Source organism: Triturus cristatus, chromosome 12, assembly GCF_964204655.1.
Source record: "Triturus cristatus chromosome 12, aTriCri1.1, whole genome shotgun sequence".
In the NCBI taxonomy this organism is placed as follows: Eukaryota; Metazoa; Chordata; class Amphibia; order Caudata; family Salamandridae; genus Triturus; species Triturus cristatus.
In genome coordinates this window covers 285692271-285711974 of record NC_140595.1, presented here as the reverse complement: position 1 = coordinate 285711974, position 19704 = coordinate 285692271, and the positions used below count along the sequence as shown (strand labels likewise).

Sequence of the window (19704 nt, the reverse complement as noted above, 5' to 3'; positions counted from 1 at the left end):
TGCAGCACGCATACGAAGTCAGAAAGTGGCGTTAACTTTTGGCGCTAAACCGTGTCTACAATTGTTTGCAGATAAGTTTTTGTGTCAAAAGGTATGGGTGGTTGCATGGGAACGCCCACGTACCACCCAAGTAAAGCCCCTTTGGCGCTAAGTAACACAAAGCAGTGCATCACGCTGCTTTGCGCTACTTTTAGGGTACTTTCCAGAGTAAAACAAATTGTGCGCTGGAAAGGAAATGACAAAAAATAAATTTTGTGCTGGTTAGCATCACTTTGTGACGCTAACCCAGCACAAAATGTTTATCTACCCCTAAGTGTATTTTGGCCTGCCCATGTGATGAAATTTATCCCCAGATATTGGCTCACTTCTTTATTCTTCTTTTAAATGTTAAGAACATTTTACACGTATTTATTACCTGTTCTTAAATCCTGTAATGTTTATAAGTATGAACCTGCCATTTTCTTCCTTCGCATGTTATCTCATCCAGTTGTGTGCTATTCTGTAGGGGGCTTCTTGAAGAACAAGTTACTTACCTTTGAATTTCCCAGGTGTCAGGCTAGATCCGGAAACTTTTGCTGAGCAATACACCTTGCTCGCAATGACGGGTGGCTCCATTCGGCTCCGCGTGATGTCATCGGCAGCGTCGGTTATGATGTCGCAGTGCCTATATCGGCGCCACCGAGGCACACGGACGTCAATACTTTTCGTATTTTCCACACAAGAGAACAAAGTGACTGACGTAGTTGTGTGCAAAAAACTACCACATCAGTCTGAAAAGCGGGGAGGCATGGGTGGGACTCTAAGGAATCTGCCGCTAGATAGAGTCTCTACCAGATAATGCGTTAACAAAGGTAAGTAACTTGTTCATCTGATAGAGACTTCTAGCTGCAGATTCCGTACCTTTAAATCAGATACCCGAGCCATACCATCACGGCGGTAGATTGCAGACTCATGATCTAAACTAAGAAGACTTGCAGAACTGAATGGGCAAAGTGCCTGTCCCTTCGCACTTGACCATCAAGGCAATAATGTTTTGTGAACGTGTGCAATGATGCCTATTTTGCTGCCTGACAGATGTCTTGGACTGGGACACCCCGAGCAAAGGTCGTAGTCACAGCCTTTCCCCTAGTGGAGTGGGCCCTTAATCCCTCAGGGGGGATGCTTCTTCGCCAAGACGTTAACGGGATTTAATACAGGGAACGACCCAGCGAGATATGGCCCTTTTCTACACTGCCCTTCCCTTCTTCGCTTCCACATACCCCACAAAGAGTTGGTCATCCACCCATAATTCTTTTGAGCGGTCAAGGTAGAACGACAATGCTCTTTTTGGGTCCATTCAGTGGAGACGCTCCTCTTACTTGCAAGGATTTGGGGGAGCGAAGAAGGTGGGTAAAGTGATGGACAGACCCAGATGGAATGGGGTCATAACCTTTGGCAAAAAAAGATGCACTGGTGCGAAGCACCACCTTGTCCGGAAAGGACATAAGATAAGGAGGCAAGCTGGATAATGCCTGCAATTTACTCACCCTCCAGGCCGATGTAATCACCACCATGAAGGCTGTTTTGATGGTCAACAGCCGGAGGGGACAATTGTGCCAAGGGTCGAAAGGAGCACATATCAGGTAAGTAAGGACCAAATTATTATTGTGGCATAACAAAGGGCGTAGGTTGAAATAAATGTCCCAGTCCTTTCAGAAACCTATTTACAATAGGAGATTTAAAAAACAGAAGGTTGGCCTGGCAGCAGCAAAAAAGCAGACAGAGCAGAGAGGTAACCTTTGAGAGTACCCAAAGCAGAACCCTGCTGGGCAAGAGATAGAATGAATAAAAGGACAGTAGAAAGAGAAGCAGAAAGAGGCTCAATGGACCCTTCTGTACAGTATAATACAAATTTCTGCTAACGGCAGGCACATACCATCTTAGTGGAGGGCCGCCTGCCCGCCAGAATAACATTACAGATTTCGGGAGGAAGGTCAAAATCTATCAACTGTCGCTGCTCAATCTCCACACATGGAGGCGTAGAGTTGACATGTTCGGGAGTAGAACCCTCCCCTGCTGCTGCAACAGAAGATCCTCCCGAAGGGGCAGCCTGATCGGAGGATGGACACTAATGCTCAAAAGCTCTGGATACCAGACTCTTCTTGCCCAGTCCGGTGCCACAAGAATGACTTGGGCCCGGTTGCCCCTGATCTTCTTCAGGACCCTGGGCAGGAGTGGTATGGGTGGAAAGGCGTACAACAGGCCTGCCCTCCACTCGCGACGAAACGCATCGCCGAGCAATAGCCACCTTGGAAACTCCAGCATGCAGTACTGCTTGACATTGCGCGTTCTCTTCGGAGGTGAACAAATCTAATCAAGGTGCTCCCCACAGTTGAAAGAGACCGGGCACCACCTCCGACTGGAGATGCCATTCGTGATCCTGAAGGCATCGACGACTGAGATCGTCCATCCTGGCGTTCAGAGAACCTGCCAGGTGTTGAACCAGCAGAGAAATGCTCTGCTGTTCCAGCCATGTCCAGAGATGCAAGGCTTCTCGACAAAGGGTCCACGACCCCACCCCGCCCTGCCTGTTGCATTACCACATGGCGGTGGTGTTGTCTGTGAACACCTGCACCAGCTTGGCCTTGACAGAGGGAAGAAATACTTTCAATGCCAACCAAATCGCACGGAGCTCCAACAAGTTTATGTGGAGCCCAGTCTCCGCCACAGACCAGTGACCCCTGATTTCAACCTCTCCCATGTAACCGCCCCATCCCAGAAGTGATGCATCCGTCATAACTGTGATATCTGATTGGGCAAGGGAGAGAGATCTGCTGTTGACCCAATCGTGATTCGTTAACCACCACTGCAGATCCTTCGCAATTCCTTCCGCGATCTGGATCATGTCGGTGAGATTTCCCCGATGCTGTGCCCATTGCAACTTCAAGTCCCACTGCAGAGCCCTCATACGCCACCTGGCGTGTCTTACCAACAGGATGCAGGAGGCCAAGAGACCCAACAGCCTTAGAGTCAACCTCACTGAAATCCAGGATAGAGGCTGAAATATCGGATTCATAACTTGAATGTCCTGGACTCGCTGCTCTGGAGGATAAGCCCGAAACCGCACTGTGCCCAGAACAGCCCAGATGAAAGGGAGCGTCTGAGAAGGAGTCAGGTGTGACTTTGGCACGTTTATAGAGAACCCCAGCGAATGCAGGAGGTTCGCCATAGTCTGAAGGTGGGAGTTGACTGCCTGGGGCGTGGACGCATTCAACAGCCAGTCGTCAAGGTAGGGGAAAACTGACACTCCTAACCTGCGCAGATGAGCTGCAACCACAGCCATCACCTTGGTGAACACCCGAGGGGCACTGGTAAGACCGAAAGGGAGCACGGTAAACTGAAAGTGCTCGCGGCCTACCTTGAACCGCAGGTAATGCCTGTGACCCGGCAGGATGGGAATGTGAAAATACGCATCCTGCAGGTTCCATGCCAGCATCCAGTCTCCTTGGTCTAGGGCAGATAAGACCTGGTCCAACGTGAGCATTTTGAATTTCTCCTTTTTGAGGAAGAGATTGAAGGTCTTAAGATCCAAAATGGGCCTTGTTCTTCTTCGGAATCAGAACGTAGCGGGAATAACAGCCACTGCCTACTTCTGTGGCTGAGGCTGGGACCCTTTCTATAGCTCCTTTGGCCGAAAGAGCTGTAACTTCCTCTTGGAGCAAATTTAAATGATACTCTGCCAGACGTTCCTGAATTGGTGGAATAGGAGGAGGAAAAGAAAGGAAAGGAAGAGAATAGCCATCCTGGATGATCTGCAAGACCCACTTGTCTGTTGTTATAGATTTCCAGCGGGGGAGATGACAAATTCTCCCACCCACTGGAGTAGTGTGGTCCTGCAGAATCAGCCTAGGAGTGCTTGGAGGCTGCGGCTGCTGGAGCAGTGTGGTAGACTACTTCTGGCCTCCATTCCGAGGACGGAATGTACCGCATCCACGTCTGAGCAGGACGGTAGCTAGGATAGGGCTGACGTGGCTGGAAACCCCTTCCGTTGCCACAAAAGGGGCGAAAAGAAGACTGGCAATGAGGAGTGGAGCAGAGGCCTAAGGATCTGGCCGTTGCTTGAGAGTCCTTGAACCTGACCAGGGCCGGGTCTGCCTTCCCCTCAAAAAGGCAGGTTCCATCAAAGGGCATGTCCATCAAATTGGCTTGGACATCCCCTGAGAAGCCTGTTGTACGAAGTCAGGTGTGGCACCTCAAGGCCACCGTCGTTGAAATCGACCTGCCCAGTGAATCAGTTGTATCTAATCCACACTGTATGGCAAATTTTGCTGCATCCCTCCCGTCCTTGACAGCTTGGGAGAGCACAGCCGGGCCTCTTCCGGGACTTGTGGCAGCACCTGCGCAGCCATCTCCCAAAGAGTGGGAGAAACGGCCCAATAAGCACGCGGTATTCACCGGCCACAATGCCAGACTAGAGGAAGAAACATCTCCTTCCCATATGTGTCCAGTCTCTTGGATTCCCTATCCGGAGGGGCAGAAGGGAATGCACCCAGGGACGTAGAGGCCTGCACCACCAAACTTTCTGGGGTGGGGTGTTGGCTGAGGAACTTTGGGTTCCCGTAGTTGGGCGATAGTGGCTTGCAATCGTCCTGTTCACAGGAGCCCCTGTGCTAGGCTTGGAGCATGATCCTAGAAGGACGTGCATAAGTGCCTCATTAAAGGGCAATAGGGGTTCAAAAGTGGAAGCTCCAGGCTGAAGCACTTCAGTCAGGAGATTAGTCCTGACCTGCACTGGGGGCAGCTCCAGTCCTAGGACCTCAGCTGCCCTCTTAACCACCATGGCCTAGGACGCCCCCTCCACTGTAGCCACTGTAGGTGGAGAGAGCATGCCAGTGTCTGGGGAAGTATCCAGACCACTGGCTTCCCCACGTTCCCCATACCAGTCCACTGTCTCCTCAGAGACATCCTGATTCTCAAGAGGGTCTCCAGACTCCTCCCATTCCTCTCCTGAGCCCAGCACATCCACAAAGTGCTCTGGCAACAACCTAGAACCCCTGGGTTCTGTTGACGTCAGAATCGGTGCCCCTCAATGCCGTTCCGGCTCCGTGTCATCAGGGATGAGGATGGGACTTGCGCCACTGATGGACACTTGTGACATCGTAGGCACCGACTTCGGACTCGTCGCCGGTGAAGATTGCATTGGCACAACCGGCGTTGATCCGGAATCGGATCCCTGGGGCCCCGCCGTGGCCGGAGCCGACGGCGTCAAACCCGATGCGGCCCCATCCGACCACGCGGGGCCTGAAGGCTCACCAACGGGGTAGTTGCGCTCAAATACTCAGTGCATGGCCTCATAATAATTTGAACAGGAGTCACTCCGGCTCCCAGGGGGGGAAGGCGCGAAGTCAACTCAGGATCTGGCTCTGCAGAACAGTGCCTAGAGCATCAGTGCTCCTTACCTCTCTCAACGACCGACGTCATTTGAGGCAAAGTTGAAGTCCGCTTGGCCTTCTTCTTCTTATACCTCTTCGAGTGTCCAGAAGACCTTGAATGGGAGGAAGAGGACTTAGGGCTCCGTGAGCGGTCCCACAACCTCCTCTTCTTCGAACAGGACCTTGACCTCCTCAGAGTCTCGCTTGATAGTGTCGACTGCCGGGCCACTTCATCGCTCGCTCCCTCATGGTCTTCGGGGCCATCTCCCAACAGTCTGAACACAAATTCGACTCGTGGTCGTGTTCAAGACACCGCGGACATACGCTGTGGGGACTGGTGACTGACATCATGCGGGAACAAGTCCCGCATGGTTTGAAACCGGTCTTTCTCGAAGACATCCCTCGCACACAAAGTCGAATCCAAAAATATCAACAAAAGTCGAGCAAAAGCTTGCCAAAAAGCAGCAGAGAGGTAGCTCTTCGCGGATCGGCGCTTAACTAGCACAGAAAGAAAATATCTGATGTCTGCGCGCCTGGGTGGCACCTACATAGGCACCGCAACATCATAACAGACGCTACAGACTACATCACGCGGAGTCGACTGGACTCACCTGACGTCGCGCACAACGTGTATTGCTCAGCAAAAGTTTCCGGATCCAGCCTGATGCCTGGGAAATTCAAAGGTAAGGAATCTGCAGCTAGAAGTCTCTATCAGATAAATGCAATACGCTTCCATAATGCAAAAGATTTCTAGCCTTTACTAATGTAAAACTTGCACTTTTATGGATTTGTTACTATGATTTGCAGTAGGAAACCTTTTAAAGGATGGAACATCACATTGGAAAGTACGGCTGTGTTCATTATGCTGGGTATTATATGCATATCATTGTATTTTTACGAATTCTGTATTTTATTGTTTCTTATGTTTATTTTTTACAAATCGTACAAAGATAAAGGTTGATTGATTGATCTCCGCGAATCGTTTGAATCCTGTTTGTCAATAATATAGCAGTACCTCATCAGGGATTGTGCCCTTGAAATAGGAGTAGTAACAAAGATGCGTTGTAACAATGTTCGTGGCTCAGCGAACATATATAAAGTTATGTCTGGTAATGGTGTGTCTAAATGGCATTTTTACAGTTTAGCAATGGCAATTATATGAGGCTCTGCTACTTTCCTCGTCATGGAGTGTGCACTTGGTGTTATGTTTCCTCCTGAGAGACAATTACATAACTGAATAGTTTAAGAAATCAATATAAATATTGCTCCCTCTGCAACAGTTTACCATTATTTCAGTTATTAGAAATAAAAAAATATTTCATCTGGGACATATGCTTTCCCTCACCTATATGTTTCATTACCACCCTTTCGACAAATAATGTATGTGGCGGTGCTCTTTCGGAAACAGACCTGGGATGTTGAAAGAAAGCGGACAACTCGATATTTTGCCTAGTCGAAAAAGTGAAATCAATGTTGCCATAAACCTAGGATTCTTAGGCATTATAACCTTATTGTGATGTTTTTGCAGATATGGCTGTATAACTGAACTTACGTGTATTTCACCGATTTCACAACAGGAAGTCATATCAACCAATACATTTGTCTTTAATGGAAACCTAGTTTAAAGATGTTTAGTGCTTATTTTCGAACAGTGCCAACATTAACTTAAGACCCTCTTTGAATTTCAGGCTCGAGGTAATGTTTGATGCGGAGGACAAACACATTTTATTTCTTCAAGAACAAAAACAGCTGCGCCACTTCAAGGCGAAATATTTGGGTACCCAATATATGTGCTGACATTACTCCCAATTGAATCGATTGGAGCATAACTTTCGGGATTTTCCCACAAATGAAATAACTATAAAGTATACCCATAATGCATTCACGATGAATATTAGAGTGGCATTACTAAATAAAACATTCTGGACCCACAGGCTCTGCCCTTGGTACTTTGCTTGATTCGATCAAGTCTTTGGAAGATGTTCCTGCCTGTGTTCATACGTCAACAGTATCAGAACACAGGAGGTAGCCCGTAAACCACAGTGAGACTGGGGCAGTACATTATAACAAACAACAATGTCTTAATGCGGAATTCATTGTGAGGACAAGTTTATACAAAAGCAAACCAAGGAATAGAGTGCTTACTAGAGGAATAAATCCACATAGGGAAGACACAGGGAGACGGAGGGTATAAAGGTTCATATATTTAAGATTGCTCAACACATGATGAACATATTACGTCATATGTACATGTCATATGGACAAGAAGCACTGCGTAACATTAACTGGCAATGTAACCAACAAAATACTGTGCACAAGTGCTCGTGAAAATTGTGACGGCGCAAGTGACACATGAAGTGGTATGTACAGCGGTGAAAAGGGGCGCAACAGGAAGAACAATGATACATTAAATCATGGCAAATTTAGGGCATTCAAACAATTAATGTTGAAGGTTTGCAAGGAACAGTAGAGCAAATGTCCAATGCCAGAAGGGCGCCAAAAATAACGCTGTTGAGGTCGACGGCGTTTCGGCCTGTAACGATCTAGGCCATCATCAGGACTGGTTACACATATTTGGGGCAGTGTGAAGAACAACCGGAGGGTCGACTCAGCCAGCAGGACACGGCCTCAAGACAGATGGGAGGTCCGTGTGAAGTAAAATTGGACGTGGACGGAGAACCCAGTCAATGGGAGCTGTGAGGAGGCGAATGAATCACACTCAGGAATCAGCGGCAAGTCAGCGGCCGGCGTGAGTCAGGCAGGGATTGAGAAATCCCTGTTCTTCCTGTTGCGCCCCTTTTCACCGCTGTACATACCACTTCATGTGTCACTTGCGCCGTCACAATTTTCACGAGCACTTGTGCACAGTATTTTGTTGGTTACATTGCCAGTAAATGTTACGCAGTGCTTCTTGTCCATATGACATGTACATATGACGTAATATGTTCATCATGTGTTGAGCAATCTTAAATATATGAACCTTTATACCCTCCGTCTCCCTGTGTCTTCCCTATGTGGATTTATTCCTCTAGTAAGCACTCTATTCCTTGGTTTGCTTTTGTATAAACTTGTCCTCACAATGAATTCCGCATTGAGACATTGTTGTTTGTGTTCATACGTCATCAACACGTGATGAGACCCATTCACTTTACTCCTGCCCGCCTACTTGATGTGCATGTGTATCACAGGTTGGCGAGGGGGGGCATGGCGTTGACCTTCCCGTTAAATGAAACATTGCTTTGGTGGAGTTTGTATCAATCTCAGCCCCTGAACCCTTGACTTATGGCCACCTTCAAGGAGAGGAATATTGCTTTGAGCTCTAAAACACTGATATACTGCTGAGCTACTTCTGCGGTCCAGAGTCCTTGTTCATGAAGCCAGTGCAAATGTGCTCCCAAGCCTATGTTGAAGGCATCCATTGTAGGGACACATTGGGAACTGTGTAGTGTCTCCCCCACCATACTGTTTTCCGTTACCATTCTCGACAATTCACTTCCTTGTGCCTAGCTACTACTAGATCGCGCTAGCCCCCAAGTGACTGTGCCCACTGTTCGAAGTCACTATTCAATACGATGTGATGTCTGTCTGGGAGAGGAAAATGTTCTTCAAAGTCAGAATGATTTGTGCTATTGCGATTGTTTTCACAGTGCCTATGCCTGTGCCAAACAAAGACTTCATTTTTGGTTGGTTTTATCCACCTTCACCACACAATTGTTCAGATGACCTCTGATCTCAGATATGCTGCCAGCGCTATGAAACACTGGTGAAAATTCATGGGGCTCACTTTATTCGGAAGGATAGATCTTTGAATTGATAATGTGTACAATGTACCAAAATCGAGGTTGTTGGGATGCTTCCGATACATTTCGATGTGGAATAAAATAGATCTATCAGGTCTACAATCGTCAGGTAATTGTCATTGGGATGGCTTCATTCAACATTCTTATTCTGAACAATACAATGTGGACCTAGCGAGTTAGTTGGTTTGTGTCCAGTATTGTTTTAGTCTGATCATTCTTTCGGATTAGGAGTTAAAAGGAGGCAAATCCTTGTTTTAATTGCTCTCAGCATGGGTTCCTTCAGAAGTAGCAATTGCCTTCCTCGAACAGCAGTGGTATTTGGTCTTTCATAATGTTGTGGCTTGATGTTTGGTGGTTTAATCACAGATTCAATGCAGTATCCTTTTATAATTCCAAGGACCCACTGATGTGAGCTGATCTCACACCAACCTTGTTTAAATGTGTCAAATGTAAATGTCGGCTGTCTCCCGTGACCTCTAGCTTTTTCCTTTTTGTTCCTCAAAAGAGCTACATGTGAGATTGTGGGTGCTGATGTCACGAGATGTTGTCATGGCTGTTCCTGTTGGGTATATTTCTCTTTTCTTTACCCAGTGGTCTCTTGTATGTTGGAGCTCTTCAGCAGTGAGATCCTTCTGGATGGAAATATACCAGTGCCTTTGCTGTTTTGGTACTTTTTTCATCCTTGCAAACGTCATGTATGGGCTACTAAGCAGGTGTTCCATCTAATTGCATGATGTTATCCATGACTTCTGGTTTGAACCCCAACATTCCAAGCCATGGATGTCACCTTCTCACTGAGCCTGTGCTAAGTAATTTGCAATATTTCTTTCAGCCAAGGAAGACTTGTTGAGAACATCTTACTCTCTTGTACGATAGCCAACGCTCTCCTTTTGGTACTCTTTTGGAAGATGTTGCCTCCTGATGGCGGTGACTGACTGAATAATGAATCAGTAGAATTTGATATGCCATCTATGTGTAGTGTCAATCAAATTAACAAGTGACTCATTGGCTACACATGGTATGACAAACATATTAGAAGTCAAATCAAGAGACGATAAATACATCACACGAGACATGATATCACTCTTGTCTTGTTACAAAATAATAAAACCAATTACATAGAAGTTAAGACTACTGGATCTCTCCTGTCAAGCACATAAATCTTTATTCACAGTATTTCAGTCTTGAATTGAGCGCATTCCCCAGAATATGCATGCATACAAGTGGGATATTGTGCATCTCCACAGCTGCGAGAGTCAGGCCTAGGTACAGATACCATGATGATGTGTAGCATAACCTCTATTTTGTTCATGCTTATTGTGGGTCTTGTTGACTGCTACCACATAGGAAACACAATGTTATATTATCAAAATATACTATGATGGTGAATTTAGTAAAAGAGCAGGCAAAGTTAAAAACATTTTTAAATCTGATGCATCAGAGAAACTGATAAGCCCCCATGTGATACCCTGTGTGTGATGGGGACAATCAGAGCTGGTGTCATGATGAGTCTTTGTGTCTGCCCTCTTAAAGCAATGTGATGTGTCCTTAACAGCACACATTTGCTGTGACAACATCCATTCTTAGCAAGCCCTTAAGAATCATGGGCTTTATTTGCAAGCCCCTTGCACCGCTGGTAGGTCACTTTTTACCATTTCTCTAGTAGTAAAATGAGGTTACACTTCGAGTTTATTCAAGATACTTTAAGAAAGTTGTCCTTTTTAATTGATGACTTGACATCTGCATGTAACTATAAACTTATTCCACAAGACTATGTGACAGAAGTCCGACCTTTAGACTAATCCTCAGTCTTCTTGACTCAGATGCTGCTTTATCCTTTCTATAGTGTCATTACATTTTAATAGGAGCAATAGGACGGGAAATAGTAGTTAATCAACCAGGTCTGATACAAATAATTGTAAAATCAAAGACAGCACAGACTGAAAGAAGCTGCACAGACCACAGATCTTTGAGGCGCGAGTGCCTACTATGAAATATCACTGTTTGCCTAGAGGTAGGTTTTGCTCAGTCTACAAAACAAGTTGCTCCAGCAGTCCACAAGTTGCATCAGGTACACATGATCACCAAATTAACTGAATAAATTACTAGTCCAAGCTCCGACATCTGCGATTTCCATGTAGCACTTGGGTAGATGAATACTTTGACTACAAAGCATCTTAAACAGGATCACACTACAGCATCTTTATTATAAACAATGCATTAACAGCCCACTCTAGAAATACGTTTTTCTTATGGCCTTATTTTGGGTGCTGTGCAACTAGAATTCTGAAAATTGTATCATATTTCAAACCACAGATTTTGGTGCACACTTTGCTCAGGCTTGTTGCATTCGAAATTTCCTCCAAGTAAAATCTGGGATAAATTGTGCAGGCAAAACATTGAAATAAGGGTACACCATGTAGAAAGAATGGTGCCAATGACAGCTTTGTGCATTATTCCTCCTACTCATGAGGAAACCTACTTGATAAGGAACCAGTATCTCCGCAAGCATCTTTAGCATCCAATTTCAGAGTACCACTCAGAATGAATTTTAGTGTTCTGTTATTTGCGTATTCTACTATTTCTTTAGTGTTCTGCTATTTTTGTATTCTACAATTTCTCTTTATGTAAGTCTTTTAGAACTGTGTTTTGTGTATATTGTGAATTTCATTTGGAAATTAGGTACTGAAATACTTTGTTCATCCACCAGAGCTTATGGATAGAGCACTAGTCTTCTGTGAGACTAGTACTATACACTGGTATCAAGTCTATGAGCATCTTATGCAAGGTCTCTTTAGAAAAATATAGGCTGACTGTGGAATTAAGGCAGGTCCACAGAACATACAAAAGGTGTTAGCATTAAAAACAAAGCTATGATATGCATTTGCAGAAAATTTAAAACAGACTTTATAAAAACAATCAAAACACATCAGGAGAAGGGTCTGGAAAGTAGCCCTTGGACAAATTCCAGACTAAAACTTAAAATGTCAATTAAATTCCCACTGAACTAAATGGAATGAAATCTAGCTTCTTGTTGGAGGTGTGACATCAGCTTTCCACATACATATTACGTGACATAGCTATGCGTATTTAAGAACAGTTTCAGAGAAAATGTGAATCTAGTGTTGTTCTTACCACGGTCTATTGGGGATGTAAAAAGTATTTACTTTAATAGCCAAACTCTGTGATTCAAGGAAACTAAAGCGCTATTGAAGAAAAAAAATAGGTGAAATGGGTACACTTCAAGTAGGTACTACCATACAGTTTCTGTTTTGGAACATGAAAGACAATTTTCATATTGAAAAGGAGTGATGGGTCTTTGTTGGAAAAGAGGAATATTTAAAAAGAGGATGGAATACTTAGGAAAGAAAATTTAGCAGATATTAATTTTTCCACCTATAATCTGGCAGGAACAAAAAATGGTAATTCGCCTAACAGAATGTTATAATTGAAATTCTTTTACATACTGTTTTGGCTACTTACTAAGCAATTCCTTTAGAGTATGCCCTCTTCAGATGTCATATTTCTCAGAGATTGTATTGAAATGTGACATGACAACAAAGTGAAAAGATAATTTAGATAGATACAAAACTGGGAGAAAATTAACACTGCGGCGATGTTCCATGGTGGAACATAAAAAATTTGACATCTCCTAAAGAAGAACAGATAATGAAGAATCTTGTGCCTGATGTACTAAGAGACAAGTCTCAAAAAGTGCTCTCAAATTGCACACTGACTGTTTTAGACCTGTCTCTGATTTTGCGATGCAACCTATGTACTAATAGGTCCTATCCCACTTCCCAAAATCCACAGTCACATGGGGTCGCAGAACGATCTGCCTAATGAATATTAATTATTCAGGTTGCTATTTGTGACCACTGTAATTAGCTAGAAACAAAGGAATGGTAGCCTGTAAGAAACAGAAGATCACCAGCAGTGTGTTTGCATTCACAAACCAGCACCTTTTTTCTAACCAGCCGCGTTCCATAAAAACACAGGTGGTGAGTTTAAAAAAATATATATTTCCAATTTGGGGAACCATAGGGGAAGAGCAGGCAGTGGAAACCCTTTTCCCGAAGAACCTTCCGACAGAATTAACAAAGGGGAATTTGACCCAAGGCAACACCTTTAACTTAGCAAACAGTTACCTCCTACATTGAAGTATTTGTAACTGACCAATAGTCTGTGACGTCAATTGCCATTTCAAACCATAGATTCATATTTTTTATTATTTATTTTTATTTAAGCAATTTATTGAGCGCACAAATACCCTTAGGTGTCTCGGCGCTGTGGACATCTTAGTTGAGAAAAAGAAGGGAGAGGAGAGTTATTTACTGAATAGCCAAGTTTTTAATTGTTTGCGGAAGGACAACAAGGTGGGGGTGGTTTTGATATGTAAAGGGAGTGTGTTCCAGAGTTTGGCAGTGGCTACAGTAAATCCTCTGTCTCCCCAGGTGGCTTTTTTTGTTCTGGGGACAGTTAGCAAATAATCTGATGAAGAACGTAAGGTTCTGTTTGGTCTGTAAAGGCATATATTTTTTGGGAGAAATTCTGGACCGGAGTTGTGCATTGCCTTGTAAGCAATGCACAAGGCCTTGAATTTTGTTCTACTTTTGATGGGCAGCCAATGTAGCTGTCGAATTACCCTTGAGATGGGTTTAACCCGTTCGACGCGCATGACGGAACGGTTCCGTCATGCACGTCGGTTGGGCTGTGCTTATGACGGAACCGTTCCGTCATGGCCCCGCCCGCGCACGGAACCTTCAGCGTGTCGCGGAAATCCGCGCCGCGCTGAAGGGGTTAAACTTAGGAGTGGCCGCGAGAATTCTAGCTGCTGCGTTTTGTACCATCTGCAGTATATGTAGGACTCTTTCTTGGGCATTAATAAGTAGGCCGTTCCAGTAATCTATTTTTAACATAACGAGAGTACTGATGAGAGTTTTACCTGCGTTGGAAGGAAGAAAGGGTAGAAGTTTTTTTATCATCCTAATAGTGAAGAAAGATGATGAGACGACCGATATCATTGCAACTTGCAATTTGGATGGAGGCTCTTTCACGTCCCTTCCTAATTGTGATTCACAATGGATCGCAAAACCCATTCTGTATGTCGGAAAGGCTTTTCTGACGCACAAAAATTGTTTACTACATGGAAACCCAGACATTTTGTGATCACAAAATTTGTGATATTATGTATCACAACATTTGCAGCCACAAACAGGCTTGGTACATTGACCTGCTTGCCTTTTAACAAGTCACTGGACGGTATCAGCAGGATAGTGAAATGCAAACACAGGCATCTTGGTTTACATTCAAAGAGCAGCATTTCAGAGAAAGAAAGACTGTTATGGCAATCAGTGGAACGTTTCTTTTAAAATAAAAATGTTACCTTCCCTTTTCAGAGAGGGAGCTAGGCACTCAGGGACAAAAACGCAGCATGTAAAGAAGGGCCATTTATGGGCAGTAACAAGCTCACAAATTCTAATCCTCCAAAAACAAGCCCATATTATATCCTGTGGATAATAGACAAGGTTATGCGAACAAAGTCATGTGCTGCCTATATTCCATTTCATCTGAATTACTAGAGATCATTACAGTAGCAATCGCTGACTTTAGTGTCACTAAGGTAGCACTCCGACTACCTTAAACATTATAATTTGTTTTGTTGTAGGGAAAAAGAATCAGGAAAATAAAAATAACTTTAGATATACATCACTTCATATCTATATATAGCAGGGAAAACCTTTCCAAACGGAATTGTAGTGCGACTACTCTTTGGTCTGATAGCATCTGGGTTAGACAAGTAACGCCTGAAGCCCATCCGTCAATTTCAGTGCACGCTTCCATTGGTGCAAGAAACATAAGAGGGTGGGGTTCTCACTTATTCACCAATACGCTGACCACTTGTGCTTGCAACCAAGGCCTGACGGATTTGTTTTGGCCTTACTGGCAACCATAGACTGGTTGTAAGACGTAGTAGTGGAGCAGGGACGGTTAGAGTAAACTTGATGGTGGATAGTAGATAGTCACAATGGTACCATAGCAGGCCAAGCCTGGTGGTGTAGTGGGCTAATGCATCCACTGAAAGTATTTGTGTTTACCCTCAGGTCACATTTTTACGACTCCCAGGTGGATTCACTCAGCCTTTCGTCCTTCTGAAGTCAATACAATTAGTACCACTCAGATGGGTAACAATAAACATCTGTTATTCAGCGCTAAGATACCCTTCAGATTGAAAGTGCGCCTTACATATCTTATGTGTTGCATATTACTCAAAGCCTTTGGGTGTTAACTACAGCTTTGACAGTAAAACGAAACACAAATATAGATTCTGGCTTTGATTCCTAGCTTTAGGCTCCAAAAACTGAAGTTTCCTGTTGATCACACAGGTTGCAACCAATCCAAAAGACATTTTTGCCTCACTCATTTGCCGATCACATCCGTGGAAAAATCATAATTTCTTCCTGCTCAGCTACGAAGATCTGTATGATCCTTTGGGTGCCCTCTTTGCATTATATAGCCTTTCTGAAACGTGCAGGGCTAGCCTTCATTAGGCTCATTCAAAACAACAAGAATGTGCATTAAAACACTTGATGCAAACTTGTGTTCCATTCTCTGAGTCTGCTAGCAGGGATTCATCACCCAGTGCAACAGTTTCTCCACAAGGCCTCAAACCTTGCTGGGACTTTGTGCGGAAAGTTGCATTTATACTAAGGGCTAAGTCCTCCAAGGATGGGCAAGAGAATAGTTTAGTTTCCAGCACTTTCCTTCTAAACAAGAGAGCTAAAAATAACAGACATATCTTATAAAGGTTACTAAAGCGAGTTATAAATTTACGATTCTTACTGGATCTTTATAAATAGAGCCAGATGAACAAAAAATACTAGAAGGGGTTAAAAATGTAACAAAATAAAATTTAGTTCAGTATTGAAACACAATGCATTATGTCAGTGATGTAACCTTAAGAGGCATTGGTTAAGCCTTACAAAGAGTCTCTTGCACTAAGCCTGGATACTGTATCCGTGTGCCATATTATCTGTTGCGGTCATTCCAAAAGTGACCATGTCAGTACAACGGTAGTCTTCAATGCACTGAGACTGATAGCTATATCAGCAACTTGCTGTTTATCTTCGTGTAAACCATATCTGTTTTTTGCTCACACCCTAAAGTATTCAAGAGTTGTTAATGAGTATACTGATGTGGAAACATGCAGCTGTCCATCATGCACTGCTGCAAAGTGGCAAAAGCAGATACACGGCCTATTTAATGCTACCCCATAAGAAGCTTCAAGGCACTGAAAATTCACCGATGAGAACCGTAGCGAAAGGAGGTAAAGTGATGTGCCCAACTTGACTCATTATAATCGGTGCTGAGCCAGAACTTGTCCGTAAGGCTCATGACTCCAAGGCAAGGTCCACATCAATAAATGAAACAGCCTTGTCTGCTGTGCTTGCAACTTTCACAGTCACTGGTTCTTGTCACCGGTGAATGGTGAGAACTTTGTAAGTGTTGTGCAGTGTATGCAATGAAGGAAGTAGGCTTGGCTGCTGCACCCCTTCCTGTTGTAAACTATGTCTTATTGGCATGCAGTGGTGTGATGACTTTTTCCTTTCAATCCCATGCCACTCTGCATCTCCAGTGAGGCATCCTACAGCTTGGAAACACAAGCATCATTCAATAGTTTCACACCTTAACCCTTCTCCTCCCGCGTCGAAACTCCTCACTCATTGCCTCTATGAACATGGTCTTTGGCCGTGGTGGATAGTCATGCCACACACCACTGCGATGGAAGTATGTAAAGTCCTGAGCCCTCCATCATCCTCATCTCCGGGGCCATGGGAGAGAGCGGGATGCCACATGCTGGGCCGAGTCTTCGACCATGGGGTCATGAGCAACTGCTTCTTCGTCTGCGTAACAGGGACACTGGATGACTTTGTTCTTCTTCCTGATCACTTTCACACTGGCGCTAAAAGAGTGCAGGAAAAAGTAAGACGAGTTTGTACATATTCAATTAATCAAATATATTGCTTTCAAACCAAACATGCCATACGATCATGCTATATATAGTTATAATAACAGCAATACTAAAAAAGTATATCATATTTAAAATAACATTTATGGGAAATATCACAGTATTACAGCCTACTTGGTCTATGTAACTCTTGAGATACATGATCACTTCCCCCCCCAAAATACTTAATTTGCTCCCAGTAGTCTTTGGGATCAAATTCCAGGTCCATGAAGCCCAATGGGCAATAGTCCACGAGTCAGAGGCCTAGTATCCCTACAGAAAATGGAACCTTACTATGCGCATTACAGGAACCTCCGTTTAGCATGTATCCACCTATCAATCAACACACCTTCAAGAGGATGAAATTATGGAATCCAGGCAGGACAGTGATCAAAATGCCTTAAGCCTCCCCCTAAGACCAGTGGGCCCTAGTATTGCACCTCAAGACCTAGAACCCCTAGATATAAGGCTTTTCCTATCTAGAAATAGAGGTAGGCTGAGATGGTGTGTTATCGCTGCTACTCCTGCCATACAGGCCCAACTGTTCGAGGCTATTGCTATAGCCTTGGAAGCAGTCTTGACTCAAGGAGGGAACTTATTTGTAGTTTCAGTACGGGAGACCCTTACTGATATTCACAGTTCCCTGTTCTGCACCATAAAAGAGCTCTCATTGATAGAAGCTAGGACTCTGCCTAAACGGGCTCACGTGTCCAAATGGTTCAACAAAACAGGTTGACAAGCCAGGCGGGCTCTAATGGCTGAAATTCTGGAAGCTAGAGCTTCGTATAAAGTTGTACTTGCCGGGACCAAAAGAGACCATGAAAAGACTAAATGGGAGACAGTATTGGCTGCATCTAAGATGAAAGACCATTGCTCCTTTTGACAATTAATGACCGACAAGTTGCCCTGATTGTGCTACCCCGCTGTGTAGAAACATGGCGGCTGATTCTTGGGTTAAACATTTTTCAAGCCTTTATGCCCAAAGATGGGGGAAGGAATGAGAAGCCTTGTTGCCAACTGCTGGCCCGACATTTAGCCTGACTAGAGGGGCACATGAGGGACTGACTTTGGCCACCCATGCTGAAGGTACGGCTACCACAAGGGAATCGGAAAATGAGCCTCCACCCTCTAGTATTTTCCCTTTTGTTAACCAATCCTTTCAGATTGATCGTGCTCCAAGACCAATTACATTGAATGAAGTTGATGAGGCAACTGATTAGATTACACTAGAGAAAGCGCTGAGGCTTTATAATGTGCCTGGGACCTGCTTAGAGCTGAGAAGGAGATTTGGTGCCACTATTTTCACCTTCTTTTTAACAATATCTTGAATGGGCTTACCATGCCAGGGACATGGGTAGGAACTGAAAGTGTCCCAATAAACAAGAAGGGCACTAGGTCTGCCCCGTCAAATTATCATCCTATTAGCCTCATCAAAAGCGCACAGAAGCATTTTAGCCAAATTGTGTTGAGTAGACTGCACCCCTCCAAGCAGGGTTTAGGGTTGGGACAAGCACTATCGATCAAGTGTTACAATTAAAACTATCTTACTAGAAATATGTCTCACTGGGGGTGGGTGCCTTTACGTTATTTTTGTCGACCTACGGTCGGCTTTTGATTTAGTTCCCAGGAAGGGCCTGTGGGCAGTTTTATTCAACATGGGGGTCCCGGAATACTTAATTGATATGTTCAGGAGGCTTCATCTGGATAACTAAGTGCAAGTTAGGTATGGTCTTGCAGGGGAATTGACAGATCCCATTCCAGTGAGACAAGGGTGAGACAGGGGTGCATACTAGCCCCCACTATGTTTTTGTTATTGATTAATGACTTGGTAAACATGCTGGAACAACGGAAGCATGATGCCCCCCATCTGGCCAACAGGAAGGTCCCAGCCCCCCTGTTTGCGGATGACACGTTACTGGTCTTGAGCTCCCCAATGGGTATCCAAAATCTTATGGGCCAGTTCAGAGTCTTCTACAGACAGGTAGGGCTGGATATCAATACAAGTAAGACCAAATACATGGTATTGAACCCATGCCAGACGGCCAGATTGCATCCGGTCCTCAATGGTACCGAACTGGAGAGGGTTCGCACCTTTCAGTATCTGGGGCTTACTCTCAATTAGCATTTTGATGGTCACCTCAGATTCACAAGTCCAAACTCAGACTAGAAAATTATAGTGGTGGCCTTCTGAGAGCCTTGAAAGGGTTTGGTTTAATATGATGAGACTTGTACTGCAAATGTGTAACTTGCAAGCCTTGGGAGGAATCCCTATATGGTAGGGAGCTCTGGGGGCATGTGAATGTCAATTACCTGGAGCTGCCGGAAAACCATTTCCTATGACTCCTCACCAATCTTCCCCCTAGCACTCCAATGGTGCCACTTCGTATAGATCTTGGCATTTGTTCACTTACCCGCAGAGCAAAACTCAGACTCTTGATGTACTAGAGCAAGATATGGTGGTTCTGAGCAGATCTGTTATCTTATT

General features: G+C 44.4%; 1 protein-coding gene across 6 annotated transcripts in view; it reads right to left on the bottom strand.

Moving 5' to 3' along the window:
• Positions 1 to 10354: 10354 nt before the first annotated feature.
• Positions 10355 to 19704, bottom strand: part of LOC146775882 (death-associated protein kinase 2-like) — a 668281-nt gene continuing 658931 nt past the window's right edge. For all 6 annotated transcript variants that reach the window (XM_085639575.1, XM_085639576.1, XM_085639574.1 and 3 more), the window contains one exon: positions 10355 to 17174. In XM_085639575.1, the coding sequence (XP_085495701.1) occupies positions 17094 to 17174 (81 nt within the window). In that variant the 3' untranslated portion in view covers positions 10355 to 17093. The remainder of the gene's footprint in view (positions 17175 to 19704) is intronic.